The 20,000-nt window shown below is 49.5% G+C and overlaps 1 protein-coding gene across 2 annotated transcripts in view; it reads right to left on the reverse strand.

The window, feature by feature from the left end:
- Positions 1–20,000, reverse strand: part of LOC106568544 (netrin receptor DCC) — a 596,063-nt gene that overhangs the window by 18,537 nt on the left and 557,526 nt on the right. For both annotated transcript variants that reach the window (XM_082960596.1, XM_082960595.1), the window contains exon 28: positions 676–818. In XM_082960596.1, the coding sequence (XP_082816722.1) occupies positions 676–818 (143 nt within the window). The remainder of the gene's footprint in view (positions 1–675; positions 819–20,000) is intronic.

Below are 20,000 nucleotides of genomic sequence, written 5' to 3' on the forward strand. Positions count from 1 at the left end.
CTACTACATCTACTACTACATCTACTACTACTAATATTACTACTACATCTTCTACTACATCTACTACTACTAATATTACTACTACATCTACTACTACATCTACTACTACTAATATTACTACTACATCTACTACTACTAATATTACTACTACATCTACTACTACTAATATTACTACTACATCTACTACTACATCTACTACTACTAATATTACTACTACATCTACTACTACATCTACTACTACTAATATTACTACTACATCTACTACTACTAATATTACTACTACATCTACTACTACATCTCCTACTACATCTACTACTACTAATATTACTACTACATCTACTACTACATCCACTACTACTAATATTACTACTACATCTACTACTACATCTACTACTACTGCTGCTGCTACAACACCTCCAGACACAGTCTGAACCCCCATAGATGACAATGAGATCGTTCCTTATTAGCAACCACCAAAATATATATTCTTGTTCTTCCACCAACAGGAGGACATTTAGTCCACCGCTCTCTACTCTTGATAAAATCACATACTTTGGGCTTTTCATTTTCTCTTTATAGTAACATTAGTTCTGTGTGTATTTATACATGATAATCTTGAATTTATTAGAGTGTGATCGTGAGCGCACGAACACACTGAAAGGAGTGGTTACTTACATTGGCTGAGTCTTCTGGCTGTTTCTGTCCCTCTTCACCCACCTCGGGAGCTGTTGGCACGGAGACAGGTAGTAGTGGTGATCTGGCTTTGCCAGCTTGCCCCAGAGATGCTGTTTTTACTGTTGGCTTGGGAAGGCTGGCACCTGGAGAAACACAAACACAAAACAAAACACTGTCACGTTTTGTATAAATCTGAGGACGTGTTTATACCTGAGCCTTGGGAAAACACACCAACACTCTGTCGTGTTTATGTATCAGTCTGAGGACCATGAGGTTACTATACCAAACACTACTGGTTACACAACAAGTAACCTGGTAAAAGGCAACAGTCCCTAAAAATAGCCAAGGGACCTCAGCTCTGAATAACAAAGTAACCAAGAGATCTATAGGTGAATGTGTGATTTGTAGAAGGCTTTTGTTCTTTGATATTGAGGCACCAAGTTGTGCTGCTCTAAGGATTGTGGGTATAAGCAGGCAGAGGGATCAGAGAGTGTTACTGCTCTAAGGATTGTGGGTATAGGCAGGCAGAGGGAGCAGAGAGGGATAGAGGAGAGAGCAGTCTGTGTTTGACGGACAGCGCTGACAGCACAGAGCAGCGTGGGGCACGGAGTGGTGCTGTTCTGAGGCTGCTGTGTGAGGGAAGGAGAGAGGGAGGGAATGAGTGAAGGAGGGAAGGAGAGAGGGGGAAGGAGCGAGAGGGAGGGAAAGAGAGAGGGAGGGAGGGAGGGAAAGAGAGGGAGGGAGGGAAGGAGAGAAGGAGGGAAGGAGAAAGGGAGGGAGGGAAGGAGAAAGGGAGGGAGAGAGGGAGGGAAGGAAGGAGAGGGAGGGAGGGAAGGAGAGAGAGGGAGGGAAGGAAGGAGAGAGGGAGGGAAGGAGAGAGGGAGGGAGGGAAAGAGAGAGGGAGGGAAGGAGAGAGGGAGGGAAGGAGAGAGAGGGAGGGAAGGAGAGAGAGGGAGGGAGAGAAGGAGGGAAGGAGTGAGGGAGGGAAACAGAGAGGGAGGGAAGGAAGGAGAGAGAGAGGGAAGGAAGGAGAGAGAGAGGGAGGTAAGGAGAGAGGGAAGGAAAGAGAGAGAGAGAGAGAGGGAGGGAAAGAGAGAGGTAGGGAGGTAAGGAGAGAGGGAAGGAAAGAGAGAGAGAGGGAGGGAAAGAGAGAGGGAGGGAGGTAAGGAGAGAGGGAAGGAAAGAGAGAGAGAGGGAGGGAAAGAGAGAGGGAGGGAGGTAAGGAGAGAGGGAAGGAAAGAGAGAGAGAGAGGGAGGGAAAGAGAGAGAGAGGGAGGGAAGGGAGAGGGAAGGAAAGAGAGAGAGAGAGGGAGGGAAAGAGAGAGAGAGGGAGGGAAGGGAGAGGGAAGGAAAGAGAGAGAGAGAGGGAGGGAAAGAGAGAGAGAGGGAGGGAAGGGAGAGGGAAGGAAAGAGAGAGAGAGAGGGAGGGAAAGAGAGAGAGAGGGAGGGAAGGGAGAGGGAAGGAAAGAGAGAGAGAGAGGGAGGGAAAGAGAGAGAGAGGGAGGGAAGGGAGAGGGAGGGAAAGAGAGAGAGAGGGAGGGAAGGGAGAGGGAGGGAGGTAAGGAGAGAGGGAGGGAAAGAGAGAGAGAGGGAGGGAAGGGAGAGGGAAGGAAAGAGAGAGAGAGAGGGAGGGAAAGAGAGAGAGAGGGAGGGAAGGGAGAGGGAGGGAAAGAGAGAGAGAGGGAGGGAAAGAGAGAGAGAGGGAGGTAAGGAGAGAGGGAAGGAAAGAGAGAGAGAGAGGGAAGGAAAGAGAGAGAGAGAGGGAGGGAAAGAGAGAGAGAGGGAGGGAAGGAAGGAGAGAGAGGGAGGTAAGGAGAGAGGGAGGGAAAGAGAGAGAGAGGGAGGGAAGGGAGAGGGAAGGAAAGAGAGACAGAGAGGGGGGGGAGGGAGAGGGAGGGAAGGGAGAGGGAACAGTGTGGGGTTCTGCATCTCTCCTCTCCGTCTCCAGGATGGATGACCTGACCATCTAAATGAGCTACCTGGGCTGGGTATTATCTGCATAATTTAACTCTGCAAATTACGGCAGCACCTGCTAGGCGCACTAACAACAGTGGGAGGGAGAGGTAGGTGGGGAAGCTCTGGCTCCAGACTTAATAACAGGATCGACCCTCCCCTTGGCGCCGCTGTGATAGGCTGGATAGATCACATCATAGAGCAGGAGGAGAAAGAAAACAACAAGTGTGAATATCAAATCAAATCTAAACTTTATTGGTCGCGTACACAGATGTGCAGATGTTATTGCAGCTACAGGGAAATGCTTGTGTTTCTAACTCCAACAGTACAGTAGCAATAAAAACAATATAAAAAAAAGTATAATCCAGAAAAATAAACATATTAAGAACGATATATATATATACATATAATGGTGTGTTTTGTATGTAAACATTATTAAAGTGACCAATGTTTAATGACTCTGTATATTAGGGCAACAGTTTCTAAGGGGCAGAGTAGAGTACCGGTTAGTAGCCGGCTAGTAACAGTGCTCTTCCCTGTGGCTCAGTTGGTAGAGCATGGTGTTTGCAACGCCAGCATGGTGTGTGCAACGCCAGGGTTGTGGGTTCGATTCCCAAAGGGGGCCAGTACAAAAAAGAAAAAAAAAAGAAATGCATGGTATGAAATGTTTGCACTCACTACTGTAAGTCGCTCTGGATAAGAGTGTCTGCTAAATGACAAAAATGTAAATTAAAAATTGTAGACCTCCACAAGTCTAGTTCTTCCTTGGGAGCAATTTCCAAACACCTGAAGGTACCACGTACATCTGTATAAACAATAGTACGCAAGTATAAACACCATGGGACCACGCAGCCGTCATAACGCTCAGGACGGAGACGAGTTCTGTCTCCTAGAGATGAATGTACTTTGGTGCGAAAAGTGCAAGTCAATCCCAGACAACAGCAAAGGACCTTGTGAAGATGCTGGAGGAAACAGGTACAAAAGTATCTATATCCACAGTAAAACGAGTCCTATATAAACATAACCTGAAAATCCACTCTGCAAGGAAGAAGCCACTGCTCCAAAACCGCCATAAAAAAAGCCAGACTACGGTTTGCAACTGCACATGGGGACAAAGTTTGTACTTTTTGGAGAAATGTCCTCTGGTCTCATGAAACAAAAATAGAACTGTTTGGCCATAATGACCATTGTTATGGTTGGAGGAAAAAGGGGGAGGCTTGCAAGAACACCATCCCAACCTTGAAGCACGGGGGTGGCAGCATCATGTTGTGGGGGTATTTTGCTGCAGGAGGGACTGGCGCACCTCACAAAATAGAGGGCATCATGAGGATTGAAATTATGTGGATATATTGAAGCAACATCTCAAGACATCAGTCACGAAGTTAAAGCTTGGTCGCAAATGGGTCTTCTAAATGGACAATGACCCCAAGCATACTTCCAAAGTTGTGGCAAAATGGCTTAAGGACAACAAAGTCAAGGTATTGGAGTGGCCATCACAAAGCCCTGACCTCAACCCTATAGAACATTTGTGAGCAGAACTGAAAAAGCGTGTGCGGGCAAGGAAGCCTACAAACCTGACTCAGTTACACCAGCTCTGTCAGGAGGAATGGGCCAAAATTCACCCAACTTATTGTGGGAAGCTTGTGGAAGGCTACCCGAAACATTTGACCCAAGTTAAACAATTTAAAGGCAATGCTACCAAATACTAATTGAGTGTATGTAAACTTCAGACCCACTGGGAATGTGATGAAAGAAATTAAAGCTGAAATAAATCATTCTCTCTGTTATTATTCTGACATTTCACATTCTTAAAGTAAAGTGGTGACCCTAACTGACCTAAAACAGGGAATTTTTACTAGGATTAAATGTCAGGAATTGTGAAAAACTGAGTTTAAATGTATTTGGCCAAGGTGTATGTAAACTTCTGACTTCAACTGTATGTATAGGGGTAAGGTGACTAGGCATCAGGAGTAGCAGCAGCACATATGATGATTGAGTGTGTGTGTGTGTGTGTGTGTGTGTGTGTGTGTGTGTGTGTGTGTGTGTGTGTGTGTGTGTGTGTGTAGATAGCCTCTCAAAGCACTTCGTGATGACAGAAGCGAGTGCTACGGGGCGATAGTCATTTAGTTCAGTTACCTTTGCCTCCTCGGGTACAGGAATAATGTTGGACATCTTGAAGCAAGTGGGGACAACAGACTGGGATAGGTAGAGATTGAATATGTCCGTCAATACTCCAGCCAGCTGGTCTGCACATTCTCTTAGGACACGTCTTGGGATGCCGTCTGGGCCAGCAGCCTTGTGAGGGTTAACACGCTTAAATGACTTACTCATGTCGGCCACGGAGAACGTCCTCATATGCGTCTGCGGCTTGATGTTGTTTTCCTCGAAACGGGCAAAGAAGGTGTTTATCTAGTCCGGGAGCAAGGCGTCGGTGTCCTCGACGTGGCTGGCTTTCCCTTCATAATCTGTGATTATCTGCAGTCCCTGCCATTGAATTGCAACTCCACTTTGTCCCTGTAGTGTTGTTTTGCTTCGTTGATTGCCTTTCAGAGGTCATAGCTGATCTGTTTGTACACGTCCATGTTCCCAGTCACCTTGCCATGGTTAAATGATGTGGTAGACGCTTTCAATTTTGTGTGAATGCTGCCATCTATCCACGGTTTCTGGTTTGGATAAGTTGTAATCGTCACAGTAGAAACAACATCCTCTATGCACTTCCTGATGAACTCAGTCACCTAGTCGGTGTATACGTCGATACTTTTCTCAGCGGCAACCCGGAACATTTCCCAGTCCGTGTGATCAAAACAATCTTGAAGCACAGATTCCGTTTGTTCAGACCAACGTTGAACAGTCATTACCACGGGAGCTTCCTGTTTAAGCTTCTGCCTATAGGTGGGGAGGAGCAGAATGGAGGAGTGATCTGATTTGCTGAAGGGAGAGCGTAGCCATAGCAATGGCCCAGGGTCCGTGTTGCTCTTGGGTCCATGTTGACATATGTTTCGGTAGCGTTTTCCTCAGATTTCCTTTGTTAAAGTCCCCAGCTACAATACATGCAGTCTCAGGATATGCAGTTTCCGGTTTGCACATAGTCGAGTGTAGTTCCTTGAGGGTCGTCGCAGTGTTGGCTTGGGGAGGGAATATACACGGCAGTGACGGTGACCGAAGAAAATTATCTCGGATGGTAATGCGGTCGGCATTTGATTGTGAGGTATTCCAGATAGAGAGAACAAAAGGACTTGACTTCCTGTACGTTACCACAATCCCACCATGAGTTGTTAATCATAAAACAAACCACTTCGTGTTTCTTTTTCCCAGAGAGTTATTTTATCTTGTCCTTGCGAAGGACGGAGAACCCCGCTGGCTGAATGGACAGGGACAATATATCCAGAGAAAGCCATTTACATTTACATTTACATCATTTAGCAGACGCTCTTATCCAGAGCGACTTACAAATTGGTGCATTCACCTTATGATATCCAGTGGAACAACCACTTTACAATAGTACATCTATATCTTTTTTTTTGGGGTGGGGGGGGGTGGGGGGAGTGGGTAGAAGGATTACTTTATCCTATCCCAGGTATTCCTTAAAGAGGTGGGGTTTCAGGTGTCTCTGGAATGTGGTGATTGACTCCGCTGTCCTGGCGTCGTGAGGGAGCTTGTTCCACCATTGGGGTGCCAGAGCAGCAAACAGTTTTGATTGGGCTGAGCGGGAACTGTGCTTCCGCGGAGGTAGGGAGGCGAGCAGGCCAGAGGTGGATGAACGCAGTGCCCTTCTTTGGGTGTAGTGACTGATCAGAGCCTGAAGGTACGGAGGTGCCGTTCCCCTCACAGCTCCGTAGGCAAGCACCATGGTCTTGTAGCAGATGCGAGCTTCAACTGGAAGCCAGTGGAGTGTGCGGAGGAGCGGGGTGACATAAGAGAACTTGGGAAGGTTGAACACCAGGCATGATTCTGTAAAACAGAGTATGTTACAGTCCCTGATGTTTCTGGAAGGAAATCTTCGCCCTGAGCTTGTCTACTTTATTATCCAAGGACTGAACGTTAGCGAGTAATATACTTAGAAGCAGTGGATGGTATGCACACCGACTGAGTCTGACTAGGGCCCCTTCCTTCTACCTCTTCTCCAGCATCGGCGTTTTGGTGCATCCCCCAGGATGAATAGAGCTTCTTTGGGAAGTTCGAACAAAGGATCCAGGTCAAGGAAGACACATTTCTGCTCGAATTTCTGGTGAGTGAAAACCGAATACAGCAAGACACATCTACAGTGCTCAGCGAGGCAGTAGCTGATAGATTGGGAGTAAGGACCGTGACTGAACTGGACTGGAGAGACATGGTAGCGTTCACCACTGATTACAGTCAGCCAGTCAATTATAGTCGACCTGAGAAACAAACCACCTTATCGGAAGTGGATCTCAAACACAAAACATATCTTTAACCTGTATTGTAACGGTTAGGTCTATACTGTAACTGCAACTTTTAACAATTTTATTTACAGTGTACTGTAGTTGTAATAATGGTGTAATCATGTATTGTGAGGCTACTGATTATTTTTCAGAATCTATATGTGAACAACTCATTAATAACAGCACGCCGAGCCACTGGTCACTCATGAGCAACGCATAGGAGACCCATGCTGTAAACTAGCGTTTTCATTTCTGATTCAGCCTTGATACTATAATCGTTACCTACCATTTCACACGATGGCCCTCTGTCTCTCTGCTGAGCAGCGTGGGAGGTGAACGGCGAGCTGCGTCTATCCCACAATGTTCTCTGTGTCTCTCCGGACCAGGCTTAATTACACTCTCAGCGCATACTGTTTGGCTCTCGGTGAACAGAGAGTAACACCAAGGACCCAAGAGAGCCCAGTAACACAGAGTAACACCAAGGACCCAAGAGAGCCCAGTAACACAGAGTAACACCAAAGACCCCAGAGTGCCTAGTGCAGCCCTGTGCAATCCAAACACGATTAGGTATAATTAGTGGTGATTTGGTGGTGTGTTGGTGTGGTGGTGTATTGATGTGGTGGTGTGGTGATGTGGTGTGGTGATGTGGTGGTGTGGTGATGTGGTGGTGTGGTGGTGTGGTGATGTGTTGTGGTGTGTTTATGTGGTGGCGTGGTGGTGTGGTGATGGTGTGGTGGTGTATTGATGTGGTGGTGTGGTGATGTGGTGGTGGTGGTGTGATGTGGTGGTGTGTTGGTGTGGTGGTGTGTTGATGTGTTGGTGTGGTGGTGGTGGTGGGGTGGTGTGGTGGTGGTGTGGTGGTGTGGTGGTGTGGTGGTGTGGTGGTGGTGTGGTGGTGTGGTGATGGTGTGGTGGTGTGGTGATGTGGTGGTGGTGTGGTGGTGGTGTGTTGGTGTGGTGGTGGTGTGGTGGTGTGGTGGTGTGGTGTGATGGTGTGGTGGTGGTGTGGTGGTGGTGTGGTGTGGTGGTGTGTTGGTGTGGTGGTGGTGGTGGTGTGGTGGTGGTGGTGTGGTGGTGGTGTGGTGGTGTGGTGGTGTGATGGTGTGGTGGTGGTGTGGTGGTGGTGGTGGTGTGGTGGTGTGGTGGTGATGGTGGTGTGGTGGTGTGTTGGTGGTGGTGGTGTGGTGATGGTGTGGTGATGGTGTGGTGGTGTGGTGGTGTGTTGGTGTGTTGGTGTGGTGGTGGTGTGGTGGTGTGTTGGTGTGGTGTGGTGGTGGTGGTGTGTTTGTGTGGTGTGGTGGTGGTGTGGTGTGGTGGTGTGATGGTGTGGTGGTGTGTTGGTGGTGTGGTGGTGGTGTGGTGGTGGTGTGGGGGTGGTGTGGTGGTGTGGTGGTGGTGTGGTGGTGGTGGTGTGGTGGTGGTGGTGTGGTGGTGTGGTGGTGGTGTGGTGGTGTGGTGGTGGTGTGAAGGTGATGGTGGTGTGGTGGTGGTGTGGTGGTGATGTGGTGGTGTGGTCATGTGGTGGTGGTGTGTTGGTGTGGTGGTGTGTTGGTGGTGGTGTGGTGGTGTGGTGTGGTGGTGATGTGGTGGTGTGGTGATGTGGTGGTGGTGTGTTGGTGGTGGTGGTGTGGCAGTGTGTTGGTGTGTTGGTGTGTTGGTGGTGGTGTGTTGGTGGTGGTGGTGGTGTGATGTGGTGGTGGTGTGGTGGTGTGTTGGTGTGGTGGTGGTGTGGTGGTGGGGTGGTGGTGTGGTGGTGGTGTGGTGGTGTGTTGGTGTGGTGGTGTGGTGGTGTGTTGGTGGTGGTGTGGTGGTGTGTTGGTGTGATGGTGGTGTGGTGGTGGTGTGGTGTAGTGGTGTGGTGGTGTGTTGGTGTGGTGGTAGTGTGGTGGTGGTGTGGGGGTGTGGTGGTGTGGTGGTGTGTTGGTGGTGGTGTGGTGGTGTGGTGGTGTGTTGGTGTGGTGGTGGTGTGGTGGTGTGTTGGTGTGGTGGTGGTGTGGTGGTGTGTTGGTGTGGTGGTGGTGTGGTGATGGTGGTGTGGTGTGGTAGTGTGATGGTGTGGTGGTGTGTTGGTGTGGTGGTGGTGTGGCGGTGTGGTGGTGTGTGTTGGTGTGGTGGTGGTGTGGGGGTGGTGTGGTGGTGTGGTGGTGGTGGTGGTGTGGTGGTGGTGGTGTGGTGGTGGTGTGATGGTGTGGTGGTGATGGTGGTGTGGTGGTGGTGTGTTGGTGTGTTGGTGGTGGTGTGGTGGCGGTGGTGGTGTGGCGGTGTGTTGGTGTGTTGGTGTGGTGATGGTGTGGTGGTGTGGTGGTGTGGTGGTGATGTGGTGGTGTGGTGATGTGGTGGTGGTGTGTTGGTGTGGTGGTGTGTTTTTGGTGGTGTGTTGGTGGTGGTGGTGTGGCGGTGTGTGGTGGTGGTGTGTTGGTGGTGGTGGTGTGATGTGGTGGTGGTGTGGTGGTGTGTTGGTGGGGTGGTGGTGTGGTGGTGGTGTGGTGGTGTGTTGGTGTGATGGTGGTGTGGTGGTGGTGTGGTGTGGTGGTGTGGTGGTGTGTTGGTGTGGTGGTGGTGTGTTGGTGTGGTGGTGTGGTGGTGTGTTGGTGGTGGTGTGGTGGTGGTGTGGTGGTGTGGTGGTGTGTTGGTGGTGTGGTGGTGGTGGTGTGGTGTGGTGGTGTGGTGGTGTGTTGGTGTGTTGGTGTGTTGGTGTGGTGTGGTGGTGTGATGGTGTGGTGGTGGTGTGGTGGTGTGATGGTGGTGTGATGGTGGTGGTGGTGGTGGTGGTGGTGGTGTGGTGGTGGTGGTGTGTTGGTGGTGGTGTGTTGGTGGTGGTGGTGTGGCGTTGTGTTGGTGTGTTGGTGTGGTGGTGTGTTGGTGGTGGTGTGTTGGTGGTGGTGGTGGTGTGATGTGGTGGTGGTGTGGTGGTGTGTTGGTGTGGTGGTGGTGTGGTGGTGGTGTGGTGGTGGTGTGGTGGTGTGGTGGTGTGTGGTGGTGGTGTGGTGGTGTGTTGGTGTGTGGTGGTGTGGTGGTGGTGTGGTGTGGTGGTGTGGTGGTGTGTTGGTGTGGTGGTGGTGTGTTGGTGTGGTGGTGTGGTGGTGTGTGGTGGTGGTGTGGTGGTGGTGGTGGTGTGGTGGTGTGTTGGTGTGGTGGTGGTGTGGTGGTGGTGTGGTGGTGTGGTGGTGGTGTGGTGTGGTGGTGTGGTGGTGTGGTGGTGTGTTGGTGTGTGGTGGTGTGGTGGTGGTGTGGTGTGGTGTGGTGGTGTGTGGTGTGGTGGTGGTGTGGTGGTGTGGTGGTGGTGTGTGGTGGTGTGGTGGTGGTGGTGGTGGTGTGATGGTGGTGTGGTGGTGGTGGTGTGGTGTGGTGGTGGTGTGGTGGTGTGGTGGTGTGGTGGTGTGTGGTGGTGTGGTGATGTGGTGGTGGTGTGGTGGTGTGTTGGTGGTGGTGTGTTGGTGGTGGTGGTGGTGTGATGTGGTGGTGGTGTGGTGGTGTGTTGGTGGTGTGGTGGTGGGGTGGTGGTGTGGTGGTGGTGTGGTGGTGGTGGTGTGGTGGTGGTGTGGTGTGTGGTGGTGTGGTGGTGTGGTGTGGTGGTGTGTTGGTGTGGTGGTGGTGTGTTGGTGTGGTGGTGTGGTGGTGTGTGGTGGTGGTGTGGTGGTGTGTTGGTGTGATGGTGGTGTGGTGGTGGTGTGGTGTGGTGGTGTGGTGGTGTGTTGGTGGTGGTGTGGTGGTGGTGTGGTGGTGTGTTGGTGTGGTGGTGGTGTGGTGATGGTGGTGTGGTGGTGTGGTGGTGTGTTGGTGGTGTGGTGGTGGTGTGGTTGGTGTGGTGGTGTGATGGTGTGGTGGTGGTGTGATGGTGGTGTGGTGGTGGTGGTGGTGGTGTGATGGTGGTGTGGTGGTGGTGTGGTGTGGTGTGGTGTGGTGGTGTGGTGGTGTGGTGGTGTGGTGGTGTGTGGTGGTGTGGTGTGTGGTGGTGGTGTGGTGGTGTGTGGTGGTGGTGTGTGGTGGTGGTGGTGGTGTGATGTGGTGGTGGTGTGGTGGTGTGTGGTGGTGTGGTGGTGGGGTGGTGGTGTGGTGGTGGTGTGGTGGTGTGGTGGTGTGTGGTGGTGGTGTGGTGGTGGTGTGGTGTGGTGGTGGTGTGGTGGTGTGGTGTGGTGGTGTGTTGGTGTGGTGGTGGTGTGTGGTGTGGTGGTGTGGTGGTGTGTTGGTGGTGGTGTGGTGGTGTGTTGGTGTGTGGTGGTGTGGTGGTGGTGTGGTGTGGTGGTGTGGTGGTGTGTGGTGGTGGTGTGGTGGTGGTGTGGTGGTGGTGTGGTGGTGTGTGGTGTGGTGGTGGTGTGGTGTGGTGGTGTGGTGTGGTGGTGTGTTGGTGTGGTGGTGGTGTGGTGGTGGGGTGGTGGTGTGGTGGTGGTGTGGTGGTGTGGTGGTGTGTTGGTGGTGGTGTGGTGGTGTGTGGTGTGATGGTGGTGTGGTGGTGGTGTGGTGGTGGTGTGGTGGTGTGTGGTGTGGTGGTGGTGTGGTGTGGTGGTGTGGTGGTGTGGTGGTGTGTTGGTGTGTTGGTGGTGTGGTGGTGGTGTGGTGTGGTGTGGTGGTGTGTGGTGTGGTGGTGGTGTGGTGGTGTGGTGGTGGTGTGTGGTGGTGTGGTGGTGGTGGTGGTGGTGTGTGGTGGTGTGGTGGTGGTGGTGTGGTGTGGTGATGGTGTGGTGGTGTGGTGGTGTGGTGGTGTGTGGTGGTGTGGTGTGTGGTGGTGGTGTGGTGGTGTGTTGGTGGTGGTGTGTGGTGGTGGTGGTGGTGTGATGTGGTGGTGGTGTGGTGGTGTGTTGGTGGTGTGGTGGTGGGGTGGTGGTGTGGTGGTGGTGTGGTGGTGTGGTGGTGTGGTGGTGTGTTGGTGGTGGTGTGGTGGTGGTGTGGTGTGATGGTGGTGTGGTGGTGTGGTGTGGTGGTGTGTTGGTGTGGTGGTGGTGTGTTGGTGTGGTGGTGTGGTGGTGTGTTGGTGGATGTGTGGTGGTGTGTTGGTGTGATGGTGGTGTGGTGGTGGTGTGGTGTGGTGGTGTGGTGGTGGTGTGGTGGTGGTGTGGTGGTGTGTTGGTGTGGTGGTGGTGTGGTGATGGTGGTGTGTTGGTGTGTTGGTGTGTTGGTGTGGTGGTGTGGTGTGATGGTGTGGTGGTGGTGTGGTGGTGTGTTGGTGGTGTGGTGGTGGTGTGGTGTGGTGTGGTGGTGTGATGGTGTGGTGGTGGTGTGGTGGTGTGGTGGTGGTGTGATGGTGGTGTGGTGGTGGTGGTGGTGGTGGTGGTGGTGTGGTGGTGGTGGTGTGGTGTGGTGATGGTGTGGTGGTGTGGTGGTGTGGTGGTGTGTGGTGGTGTGGTGTGTGGTGGTGGTGTGGTGGTGGTTGGTGGTGGTGTGTGGTGGTGGTGGTGGTGTGATGTGGTGGTGGTGTGGTGGTGGTTGGTGGTGTGGTGGTGGGGTGGTGGTGTGGGGTGGTGTGGTGGTGTGGTGGTGTGGTGGTGGTGGTGGTGTTGTGGTGGTGGTGTGGTGTGATGGTGGTGTGGTGGTGTGGTGTGGTGGTGTGTGGTGTGGTGGTGGTGTGTTGGTGTGGTGGTGTGGTGGTGTGTTGGTGGTGGTGTGGTGGTGTGTTGGTGTGATGGTGGTGTGGTGGTGGTGTGATGTGGTGGTGTGGTGGTGGTGTGGTGGTGGTGTGGTGGTGGTGTGGTGGTGTGTGGTGTGGTGGTGGTGTGGTGATGGTGGTGTGTTGGTGTGTTGGTATGTGGTGTGGTGGTGTGGTGTGATGGTGTGGTGGTGGTGTGGTGGTGTGGTGGTGGTGTGGTGGTGTGTGGTGGTGTGATGGTGGTGTGGTGGTGGTGGTGGTGGTGTGATGGTGGTGTGGTGGTGGTGGTGTGGTGTGGTGATGGTGTGGTGGTGGTGTGGTGGTTGTGTGGTGGTGTGGTGGTGGTGGTGTGGTGGTGGTGTGGTGGTGGTGTGATGGTGGTGTGGTGGTGGTGGTGGTGTGGTGGTGTGGTGGTGTGATGATGTGTTGGTGTGGTGGTGTGGTGGTGGTGTGGTGTGGTGGTGTGATGGTGTGGTGGTGGTGTGGTGGTGGTGGTGGTGTGGTGGTGGTGTGGTGGTGGTGTGGTTGTGTGGTGGTGGTGTGGTGGTGGTGTGGTGATGGTGGTGTGGTGGTGGTGGTGTGGTGGTGGTGTGGTGGTGGTGTGGTGGTGGGATGGTGTGGTTATGCTGGTGTGGTGGTGGTGTGATGGTGTGGTTATGGTGGTGTGGAGGTGTGGTGTGGTGTGGTGATGGTGTGGTGGTGTGGTGGTGGTGTGGTGGTGTGGTGGTGGTGTGATGGTGTGGTGGTGGTGTGGTGGTGTGGTGATGGTGGTGTGGTGGTGGTGTGGTGTGGTGGTGGTGTGGTGGTGGTGTGGTGGTGTGGTGCTGAAAGCTGCCAGACCAGTTAGTCAGTTGGAGTCTGATCTGTTCATATTGCTCCACCTCAACTTCAATCAGCCCTATTGTCATTCTGAGAACCTAACGGAGTGTGTGTGCGTGTGTGTGTGTGTGAGTGTGTGTGTGTGTGTTTATAACCTGAAAATAGAATGAAACTCAATATGGCCGCTGCTCCCCCCCATTACGGCACATTACTTCAATAGAAATGTCTGTTGTAGTCAATCTATCTCTAGTACAAGGACACAATGCAATGGAAGCCAGCTGGACCTGGATCTGAACAGACACGTTGTACTGAGCGTCTGTTCTGTTCAGCTGCTAACTATGCTGGCTAAGCAGTTCTGATTGCTGGCTGCTGTAAGACCGATGGCAATGCACTCGAACAACAGTGCTAAGGTGGCTTTCTGCCTAGTCTCCTGTTTCTGCAGGCCATAGGCATATAATGAGGGGAACATAATTGCACTAGACTGAAGTTTTATCAAGGGGAAAGGCTTGATTAAGTACGTCATAGCTACAATAACTCACAGAACTACAGAAAAAAATACCAAAAGGTTACTTCATGAAAGATGGAATATAATGTAAAATGTTGTGTTCAATAAAACCTTCAAGTGTTGACAACATGTTAGCACCAACAACTCAATACTCAGTTAGCAGAGGTACCAGGCTAACTGTCACTACTCTCCACTCAGTGTTCTAACTGTCACTACTCTCCACTCAGTGTTCTAACTGTCACTACTCTCCACTCAGTGTTCTGACTGTCGCTACTCTCCACTCAGTGTTCTGACTGTCGCTACTCTCCACTCAGTGATCTGACTGTCGCTACTCTCCACTCAGTGTTCTGACCGTCGCTACTCTCCACTCAGTGTTCTAACTGTCACTACTCTCCACTCAGTGTTCTGACTGTCGCTACTCTCCACTCAGTGTTCTGACTGTCGCTACTCTCCACTCAGTGATCTGACTGTCGCTACTCTCCACTCAGTTTTCTGACCGTCGCTACTCTCCACTCAGTGTTCTGACTGTTCCTACTCTCCACTCAGTGTTCTAACCGTCACTACTCTCCACTCAGTGTTCTAACCGTCACTACTCTCCACTCAGTGTTCTAACCGTCACTACTCTCCACTCAGTGTTCTTACCGTCACTACTCTCCACTCAGTGTTCTAACTGTCACTACTCTCCACTCAGTGTTCTAACTGTCGCTACTCTCCACTCAGTGTTCTGACTGTCGCTACTCTCCACTCAGTGTTCTGACTGTCGCTATTCTCCACTCAGTGTTCTGACTGTCCCTACTCTCCACTCAGTGTTCTGACCGTCACTTCTCTCCACTCAGTGTTCTGACCGTCACTACTCTCCACTCAGTGTTCTGACCGTCACTACTCTCCACTCAGTGTTCTGACCGTCACTACTCTCCACTCAGTGTTCTGACCGTCACTACTCTCCACTCAGTGTTCTAACCGTCACTACTCTCCACTCAGTGTTCTAACCGTCACTACTCTCCACTCAGTGTTCTAACTGTCACTACTCTCCACTCAGTGTTCTAACTGTCACTACTCTCCACTCAGTGTTCTAACTGTCGCTACTCTCCACTCAGTGTTCTGACTGTCGCTACTCTCCACTCAGTGTTCTAACTGTCGCTACTCTCCACTCAATGTTCTGACCGTCGCTACTCTCCACTCAGTGTTCTGACTGTCACTACTCTCCACTCAGTGTTCTGACCGTCACTACTCTCCACTCAGTGTTCTGACCGTCACTACTCTCCACTCAGTGTTCTGACCGTCACTACTCTCCACTCAGTGTTCTAACCGTCACTACTCTCCACTCAGTGTTCTAGCTGTCACTACTCTCCACTCAGTGTTCTAACTGTCACTACTCTCCACTCAGTGTTCTAACTGTCACTACTCTCCACTCAGTGTTCTAACTGTCACTACTCTCCACTCAGTGTTCTAACAGTCACTACTCTCCACTCAGTGTTCTAACTGTCACTACTCTCCACTCAGTGTTCTAACAGTCGCTACTCTCCACTCAGTGTTCTTACCATCGCTACTCTCCACTCAGTGTTCTTACCATCACTACTCTCCACTCAGTGTTCTTACCATCACTACTCTCCACTCAGTGTTCTTACCATCACTACTCTCCACTCAGTGTTCTTACCATCACTACTCTCCACTCAGTGTTCTGTCACTACTCTCCACTCAGTGTTCTAACAGTCACTACTCTCCACTCAGTGTTCTAACTGTCACTACTCTCGACTCAGTGTTCTATTCTAAACGTTCTACCTTCCAAAGTGAGTTATTGAGTGAGAAACGGTCAGACAATCAACCCTGCTTTTGTCCAGCCCTGCACAAATAGCCACGAATTTACATTTTACATCCACGCTAGCACTAGGGAGTGCTGCGTCCCAAATGGAACCCTATTCCCTCGTGTACTACTTTTGACTGGGGCCCATAGGGAATAGGGTGCTATTTGGGACCCAGACCAGTACTGTAGTCTGCCCTGGACACCGAGTTTCATCTCAAATGGACAATACAGAGCAGCTGCATGTCCCTTTGCTCAATGTGTAACCTACTGTATGCACTATACTACGACAATATGTCACGTACTGTAACCACTGTACTACGACAATATGTCACCTACTGTAACCACTGTGCTATGACAATGTGTAACCTACCGTATGCACTGTACTGTACTAAATATATCCATAATGCCTTGTCAGCATCATAATGGCTAAATATCTGGAGGGCCTTTTCCAGTTCTGCACAGCATTTCCATCGACCAAAGTCATTTAAACGGCTTTGTCTCACAGTATACCACTTTGTAAAATCAGTCAATATAAATTCCAGCCACATAGCTAGAAAATATTAATACCTCTTGACTTATTCCACATTTTGTTGTGTTACAGCCTGAATTCAAAATGGATTACATTTGTTTTCTCTCACCCATCAAGATACAATATCCCAAAATGGCAAATTGAAAACATATATATATTTTTTAAATGTATTGAAAATGAAATACAGAAATATCAAATTTATGTAAGTATTAAGACCCCTGAGTCAATGTTAGATTACAGCTGTGTGGGTAAGTAAGCATTTCACTGTTGATTTAAATCTCTGAGCTTTGCACACCTGGATTGTAGAATATTTACACATGGTTATTTTTTATTATGATTATAAAATACTTTAGGCTCTGTCAAGTTGGTTGTTGATCATTGCTAGACAGCCATCGTCAAGTCTTGCCATAGATTTTCAAATCGATTTAAGTCAAAACTGTAACAAGGACAAGCAACTCCAGTGTATATTTGGCCTTGTGTTTGAGGTTATTGTCCTACTGAAAGGTGAATTCATCTCCCAGTGTCTGGTGGAAAGCAGACTAAACCAGATTTTCCTCTAGGACTTTGCCTGTGCTTAGCTCTATTCCTTTTCTTTTTATCCTAAAAAACTCCCTAGTCCTTGCCGATGACAAGCATACCCATAACATGATGCAGCCACCAACATGCTTGAAAATATGAAGAGTGCTACTCAATGATGTGTTGGTTTTTGCCCCAAAAAACATAATGCTTTGTATTCAGTACAAAGTTATCTTAACTATTTGACTTGCCTAGTTAAATAAAGGTTAAATAAATAAACAAATAAATAAAAAGACTACAATGTTGTTGATTTATCCTCAGTTTTCTCCTATCAAAGACATTAAACTCCGTAACTGTTTTAAAGTCACCATTGGCCTCATGGTGAAATCCCTGAGCGGTGTCCTTCCTCTCTGGCAACTGAGTTAGGAAGGACGCCTGTATCTTTGTAGTGACTGGGTGTTTTGACAGACCATTCAAAGTATAATTAATATATTCACCATTCTCAAAGGGATATTCAATTACTGCTTTTAAAATGTTTTATCCATCTTCCAATAGGTGCCCTTCTATGCGAGGCATGAAAAACCTCACTGGTCTTTGTGGTTTAATCTGTGTTTGAAATTCACTGCTCGAGTGAGGGACCTTACAGATAATTGTATGTGTGGGGTACAGAGATGAGGTAGACAAAAATCATGTTAAACACTATTGTTGTTATTATGTGACTTGTTCAGCACATTTCTACTCCTGTGTTTATTTAGGCTCGCCATAACAAAGGGGTTGAATACTTATTGACTCAAGACATTTCAGCTTTTCATTTTGTATTAATTTGTAAAAATATCTAAACACAATTCCACTTTGACATTACGGGGTATTGTGTGTAGACCATTGACACAACATCTCATTGTAATCCATTTTTAAAAACTGTGTAAAATGTTGTTTCTGAAGACACTGTACCTCAGAAGACCTGCATGTTTGATGTGTTCAGGCTCTGTATAGAAGAGAGACAGAGCTCCTGCTGTTGCCTGACAACACCTGAAACAGCCTGAAGCAGGTAGGCAGCGAAGAGAGGTGAAATAGACAACACCTGAAATAGCCTGAAGCAGGTAGGCAGTGAAGAGAGATGAAATAGACAACACCTGAAGCAGGTAAGCAGTGAAGGGAAGTGAAATAGACAACACCTGAAGCAGGTAAGCAGTGAAGGGAAGTGAACTAGACAACACCTGAAGCAGGTAAGCAGTGAAGGGAAATGAAATAGACAACACCTGAAAGCAGGTAGGCAGTGAAGGGAAATGAAATAGACAACACCTGAAGCAGGTAGGCAGTGAAGGGAAATGAAATAGACAACACCTGAAGCAGGTAGGCAGTGAAGGGAAATGAAATAGACAACACCTGAAGCAGGTAGGCAGTGAAGGGAAATGAAATAGACAACACCTGAAATAGCCTGAAGCAGGTAGGCAGTGAAGAGAGATGAAATAGACAACACCTGAAGCAGGTAAGCAGTGAAGGGAAGTGAAATAGACAACACCTGAAGCAGGTAAGCAGTGAAGGGAAGTGAACTAGACAACACCTGAAACAGCCTGAAGCAGGTAAGCAGTGAAGGGAAATGAAATAGACAACACCTGAAGCAGGTAAGCAGTGAAGGGAAGTGAAATAGACAACACCTGAAGCAGGTAAGCAGTGAAGGGAAGTGAAATAGACAGACTCTGGAAGGTAAACATCATTCTGGGGTACGTCTCAAATAGCAGCCTATTCCCTTTATAGTGCACTACATTTATGGTAGTAGTCTATGGGCTCTGATCTAAAGTAGTTCACTATAAAAGGAATAGTCTGTCATTTGGGACACATACATTCTTCTGGACATTCAGTAACTGATATTATTGCTGGGCTAAACTACCTTTAAACTACCTCTTCAGTCTGACTGGGAGCTGGAGACATTTCCTCCAAAAATGATATTTATTGATTTCTTTGAGCTTAAAGCCATTCAAGTGTGGAAGTAAATAGAGTATAGACCAGCCAGATAAATGCTCTCCAAATTCTGCTTTTTACAGGCAACAATGGCTAAATGAGCAGAGCTATTTCACTTCTTAGAGATCACCCAGGACAAGGCTGAGTTTTTTTAAATCACCCAGGAGGAGGCTGAGGTTTTAGAAATCACCCAGGAGGAGGCTGAGGTGTTGAAATCATCCAGGAGGAGGCTGAGGATTTGAAATCACCCAGGAGGAGGGCTGAGGTGTTGAAATCATCCAGGAGGAGGCTGAGGTGTTGAAATCATCCAGGAGGAGGCTGAGGTTTTAGAAATCACCCAGGAGGAGGCTGAGGTGTTGAAATCATCCAGGAGGAGGCTGAGGTTTTAGAAATCACCCAGGAGGAGGCTGAGGTGTTGAAATCATCCAGGAGGAGGCTGAGGTGTTGAAATCATCCAGGAGGAAGCTGAGGTGTTGAAATCATCCAGGAGGAAGCTGAGGTTTTAGAAATCACGCAGGAGGAAGCTGAGGTTTTAGAAATCACCCAGGAGGAGGCTGAGGTTTTAGAAATCATCCAGGAGGAGGCTGAGGTGTTGAAATCATCCAGGAGGAGGCTGAGGATTTGAAATCACCCAGGAGCCTGAGGTGTTGAAATCATCCAGGAGGAGGCTGAGGTTTTGAAATCACCCAGGAGCCTGAGGTGTTGAAATCATCCAGGAGGAGGCTGAGAATTTGAAATCATCCAGGAGGAGGCTGAGGATTTGAAATCACCCAGGAGGAGGGCTGAGGTTTTGAAATCACACAGGAGGAGCCTGAGGATTTGAAATCATCCAGGAGGAGGCTGAGGATTTGAAATCACCCAGGAGGAGGGCTGAGGTTTTGAAATCACCCAGGAGGAGGGCTGAGGTTTTGAAATCACCCAGGAGGAGGGCTGAGGATTTGAAATCACCCAGGAGGAGGCTGAGGTTTTGAAATCACACAGGCGGAGCCTGAGGTTTTAGAAATCACCCAGGAGGAGCCTGAGGATTTGCCATTGAGTTCTTCACCTTCATTCTGTCATTTAGTTCAATAGATGCTCTTTTTTTCAGAGCGATTTACAGTCAGGAAGTCAGCATAGGGTTTAATCCAGTTCAGTATTCCTCTACTTAAAAGTCGTTGCCCCTCTGGGCCACACACAACTAACAGAATACAAGGAGTAGAGGAGTAGAGAGAGGAGGAGGAGGTAGAGGAGAGGGAGGAGTAGAGAGAGGA

Source organism: Salmo salar, chromosome 13, assembly GCF_965601325.2.
Source record: "Salmo salar chromosome 13, fSalSal1, whole genome shotgun sequence".
NCBI classification, from domain to species: Eukaryota; Metazoa; Chordata; class Actinopteri; order Salmoniformes; family Salmonidae; genus Salmo; species Salmo salar.